The sequence below is a fragment of the Solanum pennellii genome, chromosome 7 (assembly GCF_001406875.1).
Source record: "Solanum pennellii chromosome 7, SPENNV200".
Lineage (NCBI taxonomy): Eukaryota > Viridiplantae > Streptophyta > Magnoliopsida > Solanales > Solanaceae > Solanum > Solanum pennellii.
Genome location: NC_028643.1, coordinates 79,111,680 through 79,125,053, shown reverse-complemented (window position 1 = coordinate 79,125,053; position 13,374 = coordinate 79,111,680). Strand labels below are relative to the sequence as shown.

Sequence of the window (13,374 nt, the reverse complement as noted above, 5' to 3'; positions counted from 1 at the left end):
AATTAAAGAAAAGGCAATGCTGATCCAACAATATAACATTCCAATTGGTTGAATAAAATAGCAAATAGAGGTTGAAAAATGAAAACGGGAAGAGCTTCTAAGATCCAACCACTATATAAATTCAAACTCTTTGGCCAACATAAAATGCTCCACAAGAGCTAAGAGTATGAGAGACGAGAAAACTACAAGCACATTCGGAATTTAGAACTAATATTCCATCAAATTTTACAAACTAATATGTACAGGGACAACGATTACGATAAACAAAGGAACAGTTCATTGTGCATTCATATCTTAATTGAAATTCATATACAAATTAGCAAGATCATAATTAAGCAGACAAATATTGGTATAATGAATCCAAGCACTCATCAGGCAGCATTCCGATAGCAACATAGACTCCTGCAGAACACATTTTTGCTTTCAGTATATACAAGAGCCAAAAGTAAAAGTAGAAGAACAGGGAGGGAGGGCGTAAACTTCTAGAATGCAGGAGTAGATGAACAGAAATGCTTCTTCAAATGGATTAATGTTGTTACTAGCAACATGGCCAATGCAGAAGATAGGAAAGATGTGAACTTATACGCCATCTCTCATGCATATGCAACTAAAGAAACCAGAAACATCTACTGCTTAAATAAAGATACGGATGCAGAAAAGCAAGGCTAATTAGGGGAATGATAATTACAGTTAGTAGTGTGTTGACTTGGCTGTCCGGGATCGATTAGGCTCAACTCCATATCATGAGTTGCAGACCAACCAGGTTCATATGTTTCAAGAAATCCAATCTTAGCCTTATTTGGGAGATCATGTGGGTGAACAAATGGAACTCCCGGTGGCCATCCAATTTCCATTCTTATGTTCGTACATGGGCTATCAAGTGACTGGATGTGACTTTCACAATCCTTTAAGGTGCAGAACCTCAGCTTAATGCCCTTTTTATCAGCTATGTCTTGAACTCTCTCTTTGAGAACTCTTTGTGCCTCCAATCTCAACCTTTTTGAAGGTGGAAGAGGTTTAGATCTTGAGTTACTCTTCCTTCTCCTCATGATGGGCTTCATAGATCCTGTACCAGCATTTCATCGATCCAAGGACCTGTTGTTAAAAGCTTCTTACTAAGGAATACTAGCAGAAAAGAGCTCAATTCAATGTTAAAAAAATCCAGCCAGCAGTAATATATTGCTTAAGGAAAAGTAAAAAACACCAAAACTATCAATATTACCAAAAAACATGGGAGAGCATTTAACACAAGAAAATGTAACAATAAAAAGGCATCCTTCATTAGTTCCATTACTTGAAACTGCAAGTAGATTCGGCTTCTAGATACCTCCTTCACATTATTACAGAAAGAAACTTACAGAATCTGAAACCTTTTGTACTCATAATTAAACCAATAGAGGCTGCTTTATCTACTTTGACCATGTTTGAAAGTCATTTCCAGATATTCGAGATAATAACAGTCCTTCAGGTCCTCAACAAGCAAAACTAAGACCTTTCACTTTTAATTATGAAAAACTGCTAAGCTTGTCACAAAACTTTTCATATTACTGACCAATCATACGTGATACACCAGCTTCAGTCAGCATTGTGTTTTTGTTCTAAATAAATCTTCAAAATTAACACCAAGTACTTTTGTTCGGATTGGAAGGAAAGAAATTAAAGATATTTTCAAGCTACAAACAGCTCCTTACAAAAACTTAAGATGAATTGAATCCTTCTTTTGAGTTTTTAGTGCATAGATGATCCTAATACAAGTCAAGATGTCTTAGATTCCTCGTAAGAAGAAGAAGAAGAAGGAATGCTGTGTTGAGGTTCTTTTCTCTGAAGTAACACCCTTGTTTTGGTTTCCAAATCAATCTTTGTGCTTAATATGTATATATACATTACCATCCTAAAAAAATAAAATCTGTTCGGAGGTATTAGTTGTGTGGACTCATAATCATGATAACTCTAACTAGATGCTATTTTAGACTCAGATTTTTCAAAAACCACAGAAGTTTCAAGATTATGAACAACCTTCTTTCCTGATCAAGTTGTCAACTGGCCCTCCAACTGAAAACATTAGGGAGCACCATCCATGATAGCCAATTCTAAGTCACCTTATCCTTATTGTGTCTACTAATTCATTTAAATATAAAAAAGAGAATAGAAACGAAAATGTAATAATTCTAGATTTTCATTTCCATACTGATAATGCAAATAGGAAAAAAGAAAAAAGGATGTCATACCATCTTGGACTGTTGGAAAGTTGAATGTAGGGAAATTGCTCCTGTTAAGCAACTGATCAGTTGATCTCTGCATGAAGTCATCAACTGGTACGGGAAGCTGGAATTGAGCTTCAACCCCATGACCAGCAGCCCGCATCTCTGAACAATTGAGGTTGGTCATGGACTTGGGCATAAGTTTAAAAGAGAGAGAACAGCGTCCATATATGCTACCCTGCTGATTACCAATGTCTGTCCGATGAAGTGCAGGGCTGATATAGCCCGCAGTTGCCTGATATAATGCAAGGCCAGGATAAACTATTGCTTCTTGGGGGCCAAGATCACCATCCACAAGAACCCAGTGACCATGAAAATCTCTTACATGTAGACCAGGCCTATCCGACTTAACAATTGTAACAAGGCTTCTGTCAACCTGATGCTCATGATCCGAGAACATCCCTAAATGACCATCCTCTTGAGTTGTCAGGCCATGGTGCTGAGCACCCTGAAAAGATGGCCTGGCATGACAACAGACGGATAATACAGAGGATGATGTTTCTCGGTTTCTGAGTGGAACATTATCAAGTATTTCAGTAAATGGAGAGCTACGCAGATTTAAATAGAAGCTAATGGCGTCCAATATATCCCTTGCTGCTCTACCAAGCAAAGAGAATATGTCAGCCAAACCAGCAGGAGGGAATTCAATTTCAGTGGTGGGTTCCGAAGGAGTGAGCCCTGGCCTGAAATCATAAGTTTCTTGCCATTGTTGAGGATCTGCATGGTAACCAGAGGTCTTACACCACTCCCGAGAATCATCAGAATGAATAACATCCGCTGCAGGATAAGAGGGTTTGTGTTGAAAGTAAAGTCGGGCAGACTCTAGACTAGACCTTAAAAGAGCTCCATCACTTGTGGATAGCTGTATAATGGCAGCTGAATACTGAGCCAATGACTGTGTCAAAGTTGAGACAGATAATTTATACGAATCAGAAGGAAGACCTTCCAATGGTACCAAATCACTGAGCTTCACACGACCCAGAGCTGGCAGGCCATTGCCTGCCATGAAATCCTCTAGATTTTGCACTGCTTGTGCTGAAATATATTAACTCGAGACCATACCCACTGAATGACAAATAGAAACCAGTCAATTCAGAAAATAAAATGAAATAAAAAAATGAACTTTCACCATTGAGGTCGACTATATGAACCCTCAGTATCAATATCCCTACTGGACCAACTTTTTCATTCTACACTCAATAATTTGAGTTTAATTTCTCTATATTAAACAGACAAATAACACTATTAGCAATCAATATACTAACATCACTAAACCTTAATCCCAACTACTAGGCATCGCCTATTAAAAAAAAAACTTAGCAGATAACAAGCTATAAATATGTGACAAGTTTAGGAGCATAATAAGGAAAAATTGTTGAGGTTGAAGATGGAAAAATTGAGGCTTTTTAACGCACCATGGGCAGACGTTGCACTGCAACCGGTTTCACCAAGCATGTAGGTCTCAATCTCGAGAGAGGAGGAATCCAAATGCGAGAGGAATAGAGCGAAAAAAAGGCACAAGTCAAAAAGGGAGGACCAGTACAGTTAGCAGCCGTCGTTCAGCTGATCGCCGGAGACAGAAATTATTGGGGCCATATTTGCAGGCCCATTCTTGTGGGCTTATAAGATACGGCCCTATAGATGGACAATGTTGGACCCAGACAAATTGAACATGTGCTCTTTGGCGCCGTGTATAAATTTGGGCAACTTTCACATATAACAAATAAAAAATTTATATTTGTATGTCATAGCAAAATTTACATAATTGTGCTCCATAGCAAACATAGAAACTGTATAATTCGCTATACATATACAGTTGAAGCAAATTGTATAAAATGAAGTGTATAAAACAAGAAAGAGAAAGACATTTGGGCAGAAAACTATATAAAAATGAAGTGTATAAAACGAATTCTATTATTATAAGTGTATAGAACGATTATATACAATTTGAATTTGTATAAAATGAGAAAGAGAGAAAGACAAAAGAGACTTGACAAAGAATATACAATTGAATCAAATTGTATAAAACGAGAAAGAGAGAAGTTAGATACAATTTGAAAATTGAATAAAACGAGAAAGAGAGAAATTAGATATAATTTGAAAATTGAATAAAACGAGAAAGAGAGAAAGGCAAAAGAAACTGGGCAGGGGAGTATTTTTATTGTATAATTATAAGTGTATAGGACGAAAATATATGTACTTGCATGTGTATATACAATTTTCTCACGCTTTATACAAACAGAAACACAATTTATACATTTCGCTTCTGTTTATATAAGTGAGAAAAGCGAGGGTGGCGAGCGAGAATTGGGAGAGTGGCGAGCGAGATCTGAAAGAGGGGAGAGATGGGAACAAAAATATATGTATTTATATAATTTTCTCTGCTTTATACAATTAGAAACAATTTTTATACACTTGTGTTTGTATAAAAAGTGAGGAAGCGAGCGAGAGATTGGAGGAGAGTGGCGAGCGAGATATTTGGGAGAGAGGCGCCTGACAATTTTTTGCAAACGTTTGCTATGGAGCACAATTAAATCAAACCCTAACTACTCCATTTATTTTAGGTTATTAGTTTGCTATTATATACAAATTTCTCTAAAAATTTTAAGAATCTCATAAGTTTAATATAAAATTACAATTTATTTTTTTAAATTTGTAATTATATTAATATCTTAAAAAGTAACACAAATCGAGTAAGGTATCTTGTGAATCTTTGTATTACAAATACCTTCAATTTCTTATTGATTCATTCCCAAAAAAAGTTTGATTTTTTTATATAGTGTTGATAAGTACAAGTAAAGGTTTTTAATAACTTGATTTGAGAATTACATAAATAATACTTGCTAAAAGAACGCATCCACTTGCAATACACATATATAAACACTTGGTTTCTTAACATATCCAGCATAAATATACATCAAAGGCAAATTTTTATGTCTACTGCATGGAGCCATGAATCAAAATAGCTCAAGAAAGCAGCCTCATTTTTAACTTGCATGTATTTTACAATTGGATTTTGCACTACTGACATGTTCAAATACAAAACTCTTCATACACAGGTTGCCATCAATGGCCATATGATGAAAATTTAGCACCTCAAAAACCAAGTTGGACCTCTTTCTTGTTTTAGAACCAAACACAAAATGCATTTCCTTTCCATGGAAGACCTCAAAGTTAAATGTACCAGCAGATAAAAGGAGAAAATCATTCTGGTTCATCTGCGCTTGGTGGAGGCTCTGAACGTCTTCTCTTGGATTCATGACCACCCAACTGCAAGGAAAAGCTGATGTCTTCATCAGAGCCTTTCCTAAGAGCTGAGAGATTCTCGTATGCTGACTTATCACGATGGTCGTCTTGATTAGCCGGAGGTTGCCCATTGAAGCTTGGAATGAATTGATGTTCAACACTTGAATCAAAGTTGATCCCACTTTCTTCCAAGTTAAATGTAGCTTCCACAGGTGAAGAGTTTATATCAGGGCCACCAATGCCATCTTCCAAGGGAATTTGTTGAATGTGAAGCCCAAGAGGCTCTATTTTGTCCTTTGGAAGCATTATATCAGGAGGTGAAGAATCCCCAGCCGTAGAGCCCACCATTGTGGCAGAGGCAGCTCTCTGTTCTTGCACTGCAACTACACCAGTGATAGACACAGACAAGGTTATTACATACCCTCAAAGAATTGAAGATCTTTTTATCAGAAAAAAGAGGAGGCGTTGATGAAATGGTAAATTTATCGGAGTAAGTCAAACAGATGTGACAGGATTTAAAGCAACAGAACCTACATCACTTTGAATAGACATTAATTTTGTCTCCATGGATTGGGATTAAGAACGGGAGTCAGCTTAGTTCTATTCCATCTTGTGGTGCTAATACTAACGGTTAGCAGAAGGGATGGAATTCACTTGCTTTATCTATCCTACAAACATTATACAAATGAAGAAAGGAATACCGTCTACCCAAATAACGTCAGTAGAGGAAATTGAGCATGTCATTTCAAGGAGGACAAGTCGTGCTTCTGAACTCTGAAGCTAAACAGACCAACTGGATGCCTGAGAACTAATGTGCAAACAGTGGGATAATAATAAACTAATTCTACAAAGCAAATGTCAAACTACAAACTACTAAATCTAGAAGAGATGGTTTTGATAAAAATATCAACCAATGAAACTTGCTCACTTAGAGAAAGATAATCAGCCAATTGTCAAGTGGCTTCTAATAGGCCAATTTAGTATAGCTAGATCTGACAACTCGCTGTACGATTCTAAAGATCTTGACATCCATTGAGCTTCTTAGCTTCTCGTCCACTCTAAATCACACATGTTTTTCCTTCTACAACCACCCCTCTGAAAAAACTTGGGATGTATCACTCTCAAGTCTCAACATCACTAACTAACTGTAAGCCCTATGCCTGATAAACAAATTAGAAAGCACAGTGGTAAAAGATAAATTTAGGGGGGGGACACATTGGAGATTTATTTTTTGTGCATGTAACCAAAAAAGAAAAAAACAGCTCGCTTTATCGGCGGAAATCAAGTGCTGAGGACCACAAACCTTTTAGAGCTTCATCTTTGGTAATGATATCAAGTTCAAGGAAATTGAGCAGACGCCCAAGGTCAACTCCACTAGTCCAATTTTCTGGAGATTGTCCCACCTTTAGTTTAAGCCGTCCCCTATTTGCAGTTCCACCCCAAATAATACCAATTGGTCGGGGGTTTTCCCCATTCTCACCCTTCAAAACGATTAAACTTCCACTGTCTCCTTCAAGGTCAAAAGTCTGCTGGTTTTCTCCATTGACAAGAAAATCAGTCAAGAAGCAAATCCCTTTCTCATCATTATATTCAAGGGCATATGCCAAGACAGTGCCCGTAGTCAATCCAGAGCTTCTTCCGACCTTCGTCACTTGCTTTCCAATGAGACTACTAATAGGAGATTGCAAATCTATAATTTTGACATCTCCAATTTCCCCTATGCCCTTAACAGAAGTAGTAACAGAGGTCATATCGAAATCATCTGTGAAAGGAATGAATGCACCATCTGCCCTGACAAATGTCTCTGCACGAGTAATCAATTCCACATTTAGAAATCTTACCAATGCTATAAGAAAAATCATAACTCTAACAAATTAAGAACCTTCAGGAACAGAGCAGGTAACATGCAAGCGCGCAAAGAATAACTTTTCATCTATCTAAAAACATAGAAAGAAACAAAAATGAAGATTTCTAGCATGGGTTGCACTTGCAGATCAAAGGCGCGCTTAAGCCCCAAAGCGAGGCTCAAAATGTGTTGAGCGCTTCGCCTCGCTTTATATGCGCTTCAGTGTCGTCATCAAGGTTCTAAGACAAACTTTCTTGACAATGAGCCTCTTATGAAGAATTGACACAAAACAATTGATAATTCACTTCATAACTAAAAAAATTTCAATTCATTGGTCATATATTTGTCATAATGTTTATAATTATTAGTTTTGGACTAAACATATATATTTGTATTTTTTCTCCCTTTGCGCCTTTTTTAATTAAAGCCCAAGCTTTATTTGTGCTTTGAGCTTAAAGTCCCCACAGACCTTAGAGCTTTTTTGCGCTTTTCGTCTTTGATAACACTGATTTGTCAAGTTTTTACATAACCTTCTTCTATCCAAGAAATGATAGATATGAATTGATGATGGAGAAAGGATTAGTATCACAAGACATATTTACCAAAGCACAAGGCGAGACATCATAATCCACTATTCATTTAGCGAATTTCAATAATGATTTGTAGCATCAGAACATTCTTCCTTCCAACATAAATCAGTAAAGAAGGTAAGAAGAAACACTTAACCTGGATTTATGCCAGCAAATATGCCATACCAAAGGTCGTCTCTGATAAAAGATGTAGCTCTCTCCACTGAACCCAGATATACTCCAGGTCCTAGTGTTGGAGGTAAAGGATGAAACATTTTTTGATTTGGGTAATCTAAGTCAACAGCAACATGCCGGTTAGTTAGGAAACCAACTTGTCGATTGCCTGACAGACTCCTCACAATAGCGCCCAAGGTTCCATATGTCTCCTGGCTTGCTACCTAGATGTTTCCAATAAAATGTGGTGAATTAACATGTACGATCAGAGTGATAACCTTAGGGAAGAAAGAAATGACAAGCCAAACAAGTAGTTTACATCTGATTTCTTCTGCAGACTCTTTAATTGTTTATCTTCCTAAGATGCAATTAAAAACGACTGGAGATCTCAACAAAGAAGCTCAACTAACTTGTTGACAAACAAAACCTTTCCCCGAGTCCCTTATAATGTATTTAACCTTTGCTGGAGATTTCAAAGGAACTCAACTGATTTGATGACTAACCAAATCACTCAGAAGGGATGTGAGTCTAACCAAACAATGGATAAAGGTGTCAAAAAGTGTCTTTGTGCACATATAAAGTTTATGGGCTCTTAGACACATTACAGGAAATCATCATCCATTTCTTCCAACCTTTTCAAAATTAGTAGATGCCTTTTAGTAATATAAGACTAACATAAGTTGTCCTTGTTGCATAGTTTCAGAAAAATATGGTAAGCATAAACCTAGTTCCGATACTGAATGATAAGCACTTCAGAAAAATACAAAATGTGCTCAGAAGCAAAGAAGCAGATGGCTCCAAGGATCTGCCACACCCAAATAGTTGTTTTAACTTTTATGCAAGATGCTTAGAGTCGATCTACTAACAGGACTCATGAAAATAGCAATACTTGCCATAAATTTGCCCAACCTACGTGATTTGAAAATTGATTGATACATTTTCTAGGACTCTACTTAGACTTCAACTCTCTTATGAACTCATCAAAACTCAATCAAAGCATCTTTAGAGTGAAAAGTTGTGATAAGCATCAAACTACCTGAGATCCTGAACCAATATATGGGTCACTACCCCGCAGGTCATCGACTATCTCTGTGTACAACTGCTCCTTGGGTGTTGGCTCTGGTGCACCAAAATAGGAGAACTCGACCACATCCACTTCACACCACACACCTCCAGGGCCCTGATGATAAGTAACATATTTAAGCATAGAGAAAACTATAAGGAATAAATGATGCAAGAATAACATTTCTTAGCAAGTGTTGATTCTTTGGGATCTAATAATAGTTAAACTCACACAATTGAACAATCCCTATCAGGAAAAGTGACGGGGAGGAATACAGCAAGAGAAGATAAAAGAAAATCAATGAAGTAAATTTCATCCTCTTTTGTTTTTATAAGGAAGTAAAGTTTCGTCATCTTTTTTTGTCCTAATTCAGGAAAATCTTTCACGAGAGAGTGACAGAAATAGGATAAAAGATAATTAGGCATCCTTTTGATCACCTCTAAAGCAGTAGGTAGACACTGGATTGGACTAAGCCATTGTTTGTGAACTTTCCGGGATACAAACACTAGTATTGCTGGTATATCAGTCAAAACACCACGTCGAATACGAAAACCAATTGCTGTACCGAGACTGTAGCAACGCAAGAGTTTGCTATGAGATGCCCTTATAGTCATGAGGTCAAGTAAGGTTGTTGCTCGCTGCCCCTCGGGCAATCGGCCAAGAGTTTCTGGCAAAACCCCTTTCTGAAGATTTCCGAAATAGTTTGCTCTCTCTTCAGCAGCATCATTTAGCCGACTAGGCCAGGAGAAGTATGCAGCATTACTCTCACAGTGTTGTCCAGCCGATGCATAAGGTTGAAGTGTTGGTGGACTAAGTGAAGGAAGATTAGAATAACTGCAACAGTATTTTTCAAGATCTAAGGCTGACTCCTCTGACGGTGTTGAACCTGAGCAACGGGTTCTTTTATTTAACCTTGCTCGATCCATATTTCTGCTCATAGTTGACAAACTTGTTATTCAAAGTCCAACAGGAAGAAACCAAAAATTTACCCTAAAGTCTGACTTTCAAGGACAAGATCTTTGCTATCATAGAGGTATGCTCTAGTAATCTATGTCAAAACTGATAAAGGAAGAACAGTGTTCGAACCACAGAGAACGGCCAATGCAATAATTTAGCATAAATTCCAATTTGTTTCACATGTTTCTTTAATTAAAGCTGCAACGTTATTTAAAAGATTTAACAATATCCAGTAAACTCAGTCTCAAAAATGAAAATAGAAATCCGTACAGCCAAAACGCACATATCTACTGAATATAATATTGTTAACATCACCAAAGGGAAGACTGTAGAAAAGATCCAAATGATTAAAAGAAACTATAGCACTGCTGGCCGTGAGTAACTTTATTGTTCCAGTCCAATACAAGTCATGATAATATAGACTGTATAAAGTGAATGGTAAGCAATTTGAAAGCTATTTAGATCCATCAAATGTGTTATAGCACCAGATAAACATGGCAAGATTTTTTTTTCCTTTAGTTAGCCACAGCTTACAACAATATTATCCATCACATCATTTCTCTCAGCTACTTTAAAATCTGAAAGAATGAACTTCATAAGATGATAAAACTGCCTCAACAATCAACATGGCCCTAAGAAAACAGGTATCTTTCTCAACAGAAATAGATAATAAGTTCAACAACAACCATAATCAATCAACAATATGTCAATAACTATGCTTCAATCCCAAACTAGGTGAGGTCCAATATATCCTATTTCCCCAACAACGGAAATAAAAACAAAAAGTTCTCAGCCAAACATATATAACCAAGCAACAAAACCAGGAATAGGAAAAGTGAAAAGAAACACTTGAGAGGAAAAACGGATAATAAATACAGTAATATTGAAAAAGCACTTATTTTGATAACGATTGTGCACAGTACAAATTGAGGGAACAAAATTAATGGGGTCCTGGAAAATTCAAAAAAAAACATGGGTGTGTGAAGATATCTCTGCATGAAGAAGAGAAAGTGAAAAAAGGAAGATCAATCGCAATAGTGATGGATTCTTCGAGAGGAAAAAAAAGATGAGTTTTTTTACCTCACATAAGCAGCCTAAACTCGATATGAAATTGGGAAAGGAAAACAAAAGGCTGCAAACATAGTCAAACCCACGCTACGCCATGAGAGGCCCCAGTGTTGAGAGTATTATATTTTTCTCTTCACTGCAGGTATTGGAGAGTGTGACAAATACTATGTTGTCCATCGGCAACTTTGGAGAAATGGCGCGGGGGGTGCATCATATGCGGGCCACTGAATAATTGGACGGGTCACCTTATAATCCTTTTATGGGCTCAATTTAAATCTCAGGTCTCATAAGAACATTTTTTTCACTTTTATTTTTATTTAATTTTAAAGTAGAAATAGAATCACATTTATATAATTAGTAAAAGAATTAATTTATTTTTAACACACGCTCGTATAAGAATGTTATAGATATTTAAGACCATAATATAAGTTTCCCTATTTAAGAAATCTTTACAAACGTTTAACTATTGCTTTGGAGTTTGGTGCATTAAAATAGACTTTGGTTTTGGTAAATCCTTCCCTTTTAATTACATAGTAGCATGGCATAACATTTTTTACTTTGAGATTTTTTTCATTGATTGGCTCGAATTAAGACTTTTAATTAGGAGTAGAGGAATCCCGTCAATTCAACCACAATTCTTAGTGGTGTAAGTCTTTTCCTTAATTCGATATATACCACATTTCATAATTTGGATTCTCACCGCAAAAGCTCACTAACGAGGGGAAGAGGGGAAGTGATTTGAATTATCACGGCAAAAGGCTCATTTCTCATTCTTGGTATCTTTAGCTTCCATCCCTTACACCAATACCACAATCACAATTTACCAAACACAATGGATTTATAATTCTTACATTGGATATCAACAACTTGAATAAAGAATACTGAGAGCCGTAAACCAATGGGAAAATGCATACATAATAGAAATCTAATATCCTTCATTTTTTTATGAGAATGTTATCACTCCTCAACACTTATTACGACTAATTACAGGGGAAAAAAATCATATTTTTGACTAGAGAAATGAAAAACAAATAATAGAATAATAATGAAATTATTCACATTAAACAACATATAGATCAGCCAATTCCTCAAATGAATCAGAATTAAGGTTGATAGGATCAGCATTTTCAAGTAACCATAGAAGATGATCAAAAAGCACAACTTCACACTTAACGGAAAGATGATCTTTTTCCCCATGCTTTTGCTTTGATTTCTCTATTAGAGCATTCAATAGTGGATGGCTCAAGTATTTTGATTTTATGACATATTTCCTTCTTGAGTTGCCAACAAGAATTGTCTCAAAATCTTCCATATTATCTTCCACATTCCAAAAATCTTCTCTTGTAGATTTTGACCTTAAACTACTATAAGATGAGCTTCTTCCTAGTTGCCTTGACAAAGTCTTACACTTCCTCAATAACAAATTCAGCTTCTTCATCTTCTCTTAGTTTCTTCCTTCCTTCCTTCCTTCTTGGTTTCATTAATTAAAATACTTAAATATGATATTGAGAAGATGAATATTGCAGAGATGGAAAGGTGAATATGGTTGGAAGGTCATTGTTTCATGGTTCTAATTGGGGACCTAAATTATTTCAAATGACAAAGACAAGCTATCTTTTAGTCTTTCTTTCAGATGGGGTCTCATGCGATCAAGATTTTATTCATTGTGTCTTTGGAAGAAAGATAAGTATGGCCTACTATAATTAAGGTGATTAATGGACCGGAATTAGCTCTTTAACCAACTAGGAACTTGCCTATGCAATCTACAATACTTATATGCCTGTTGGGATTAATTCTTTTATGGTCTATGACTTTCCCGGGCAGATAGCATAACTCAATAGCTTGAACCCTAAATCATGTATAAATTCATTAAATATTGACATCTTAAAATTCAATACTCATAGAGTTACTATTATGGTTTTATTGACTACAAATGGGTTTTTTTCCCAAACCACCTTCCCATTTCCCCAGAGTTGTCAACTGTAATAGAGCTCTCGTATACCAACGAAGATGAGATATTGTTTTAGTGGGCACCAACAGATCTTGGAATAGATTACATCCTATTTTTTTAATACAATAAAAGTGCCCATGGATTGATAGAAGCACATCCTTTGACTGGATATTAATATTGTTAGTGCTTTCATGCGTACATATCTCCAATATCTTTGTCGGTTCTATAAATCCATGTCG

At 36.3% G+C, this 13,374-nt stretch overlaps 3 protein-coding genes across 4 annotated transcripts; all 3 read right to left on the bottom strand.

Annotated features, from left to right (window-relative positions):
- Nucleotides 1-98: 98 nt before the first annotated feature.
- On the bottom strand, nucleotides 99-3,852 carry LOC107024087. Of its 2 annotated transcripts, XM_015224977.2 has the most exons (4): nucleotides 3,677-3,852; nucleotides 2,229-3,326; nucleotides 689-1,066; nucleotides 99-402 (listed from the first exon to the last, which is right to left on the bottom strand). In XM_015224977.2, coding segments are annotated over exons 2-4 (1,419 nt in total). In that variant the 5' UTR covers nucleotides 3,268-3,326; nucleotides 3,677-3,852; the 3' UTR covers nucleotides 99-400. The 2 variants fall into 2 exon arrangements, with proteins under 2 accessions (XP_015080463.1, XP_027774367.1); XM_027918566.1 differs by lacking the exon at nucleotides 99-402 and having other exon boundaries at nucleotides 501-1,066.
- A 1,254-nt stretch (nucleotides 3,853-5,106) lies between these two features.
- LOC107026480 (protein NARROW LEAF 1) lies at nucleotides 5,107-11,405 on the bottom strand. The gene is made up of 6 exons (XM_015227455.2): nucleotides 11,197-11,405; nucleotides 9,597-10,089; nucleotides 9,133-9,276; nucleotides 8,080-8,320; nucleotides 6,811-7,311; nucleotides 5,107-5,890 (listed from the first exon to the last, which is right to left on the bottom strand). Exons 2-6 carry the CDS (start codon nucleotides 10,083-10,085, stop codon nucleotides 5,466-5,468), a joined length of 1,800 nt encoding a protein of 599 aa, XP_015082941.1. The 5' UTR covers nucleotides 10,086-10,089; nucleotides 11,197-11,405; the 3' UTR covers nucleotides 5,107-5,465.
- Nucleotides 11,406-12,028: 623 nt separating this feature from the next.
- LOC107025446 (auxin-responsive protein SAUR76) lies at nucleotides 12,029-12,882 on the bottom strand. Its single transcript, XM_015226234.2, has one exon. It carries the CDS (start codon nucleotides 12,620-12,622, stop codon nucleotides 12,245-12,247), a length of 378 nt encoding a protein of 125 aa, XP_015081720.1. The 5' UTR covers nucleotides 12,623-12,882; the 3' UTR covers nucleotides 12,029-12,244.
- Nucleotides 12,883-13,374: the final 492 nt, after the last annotated feature.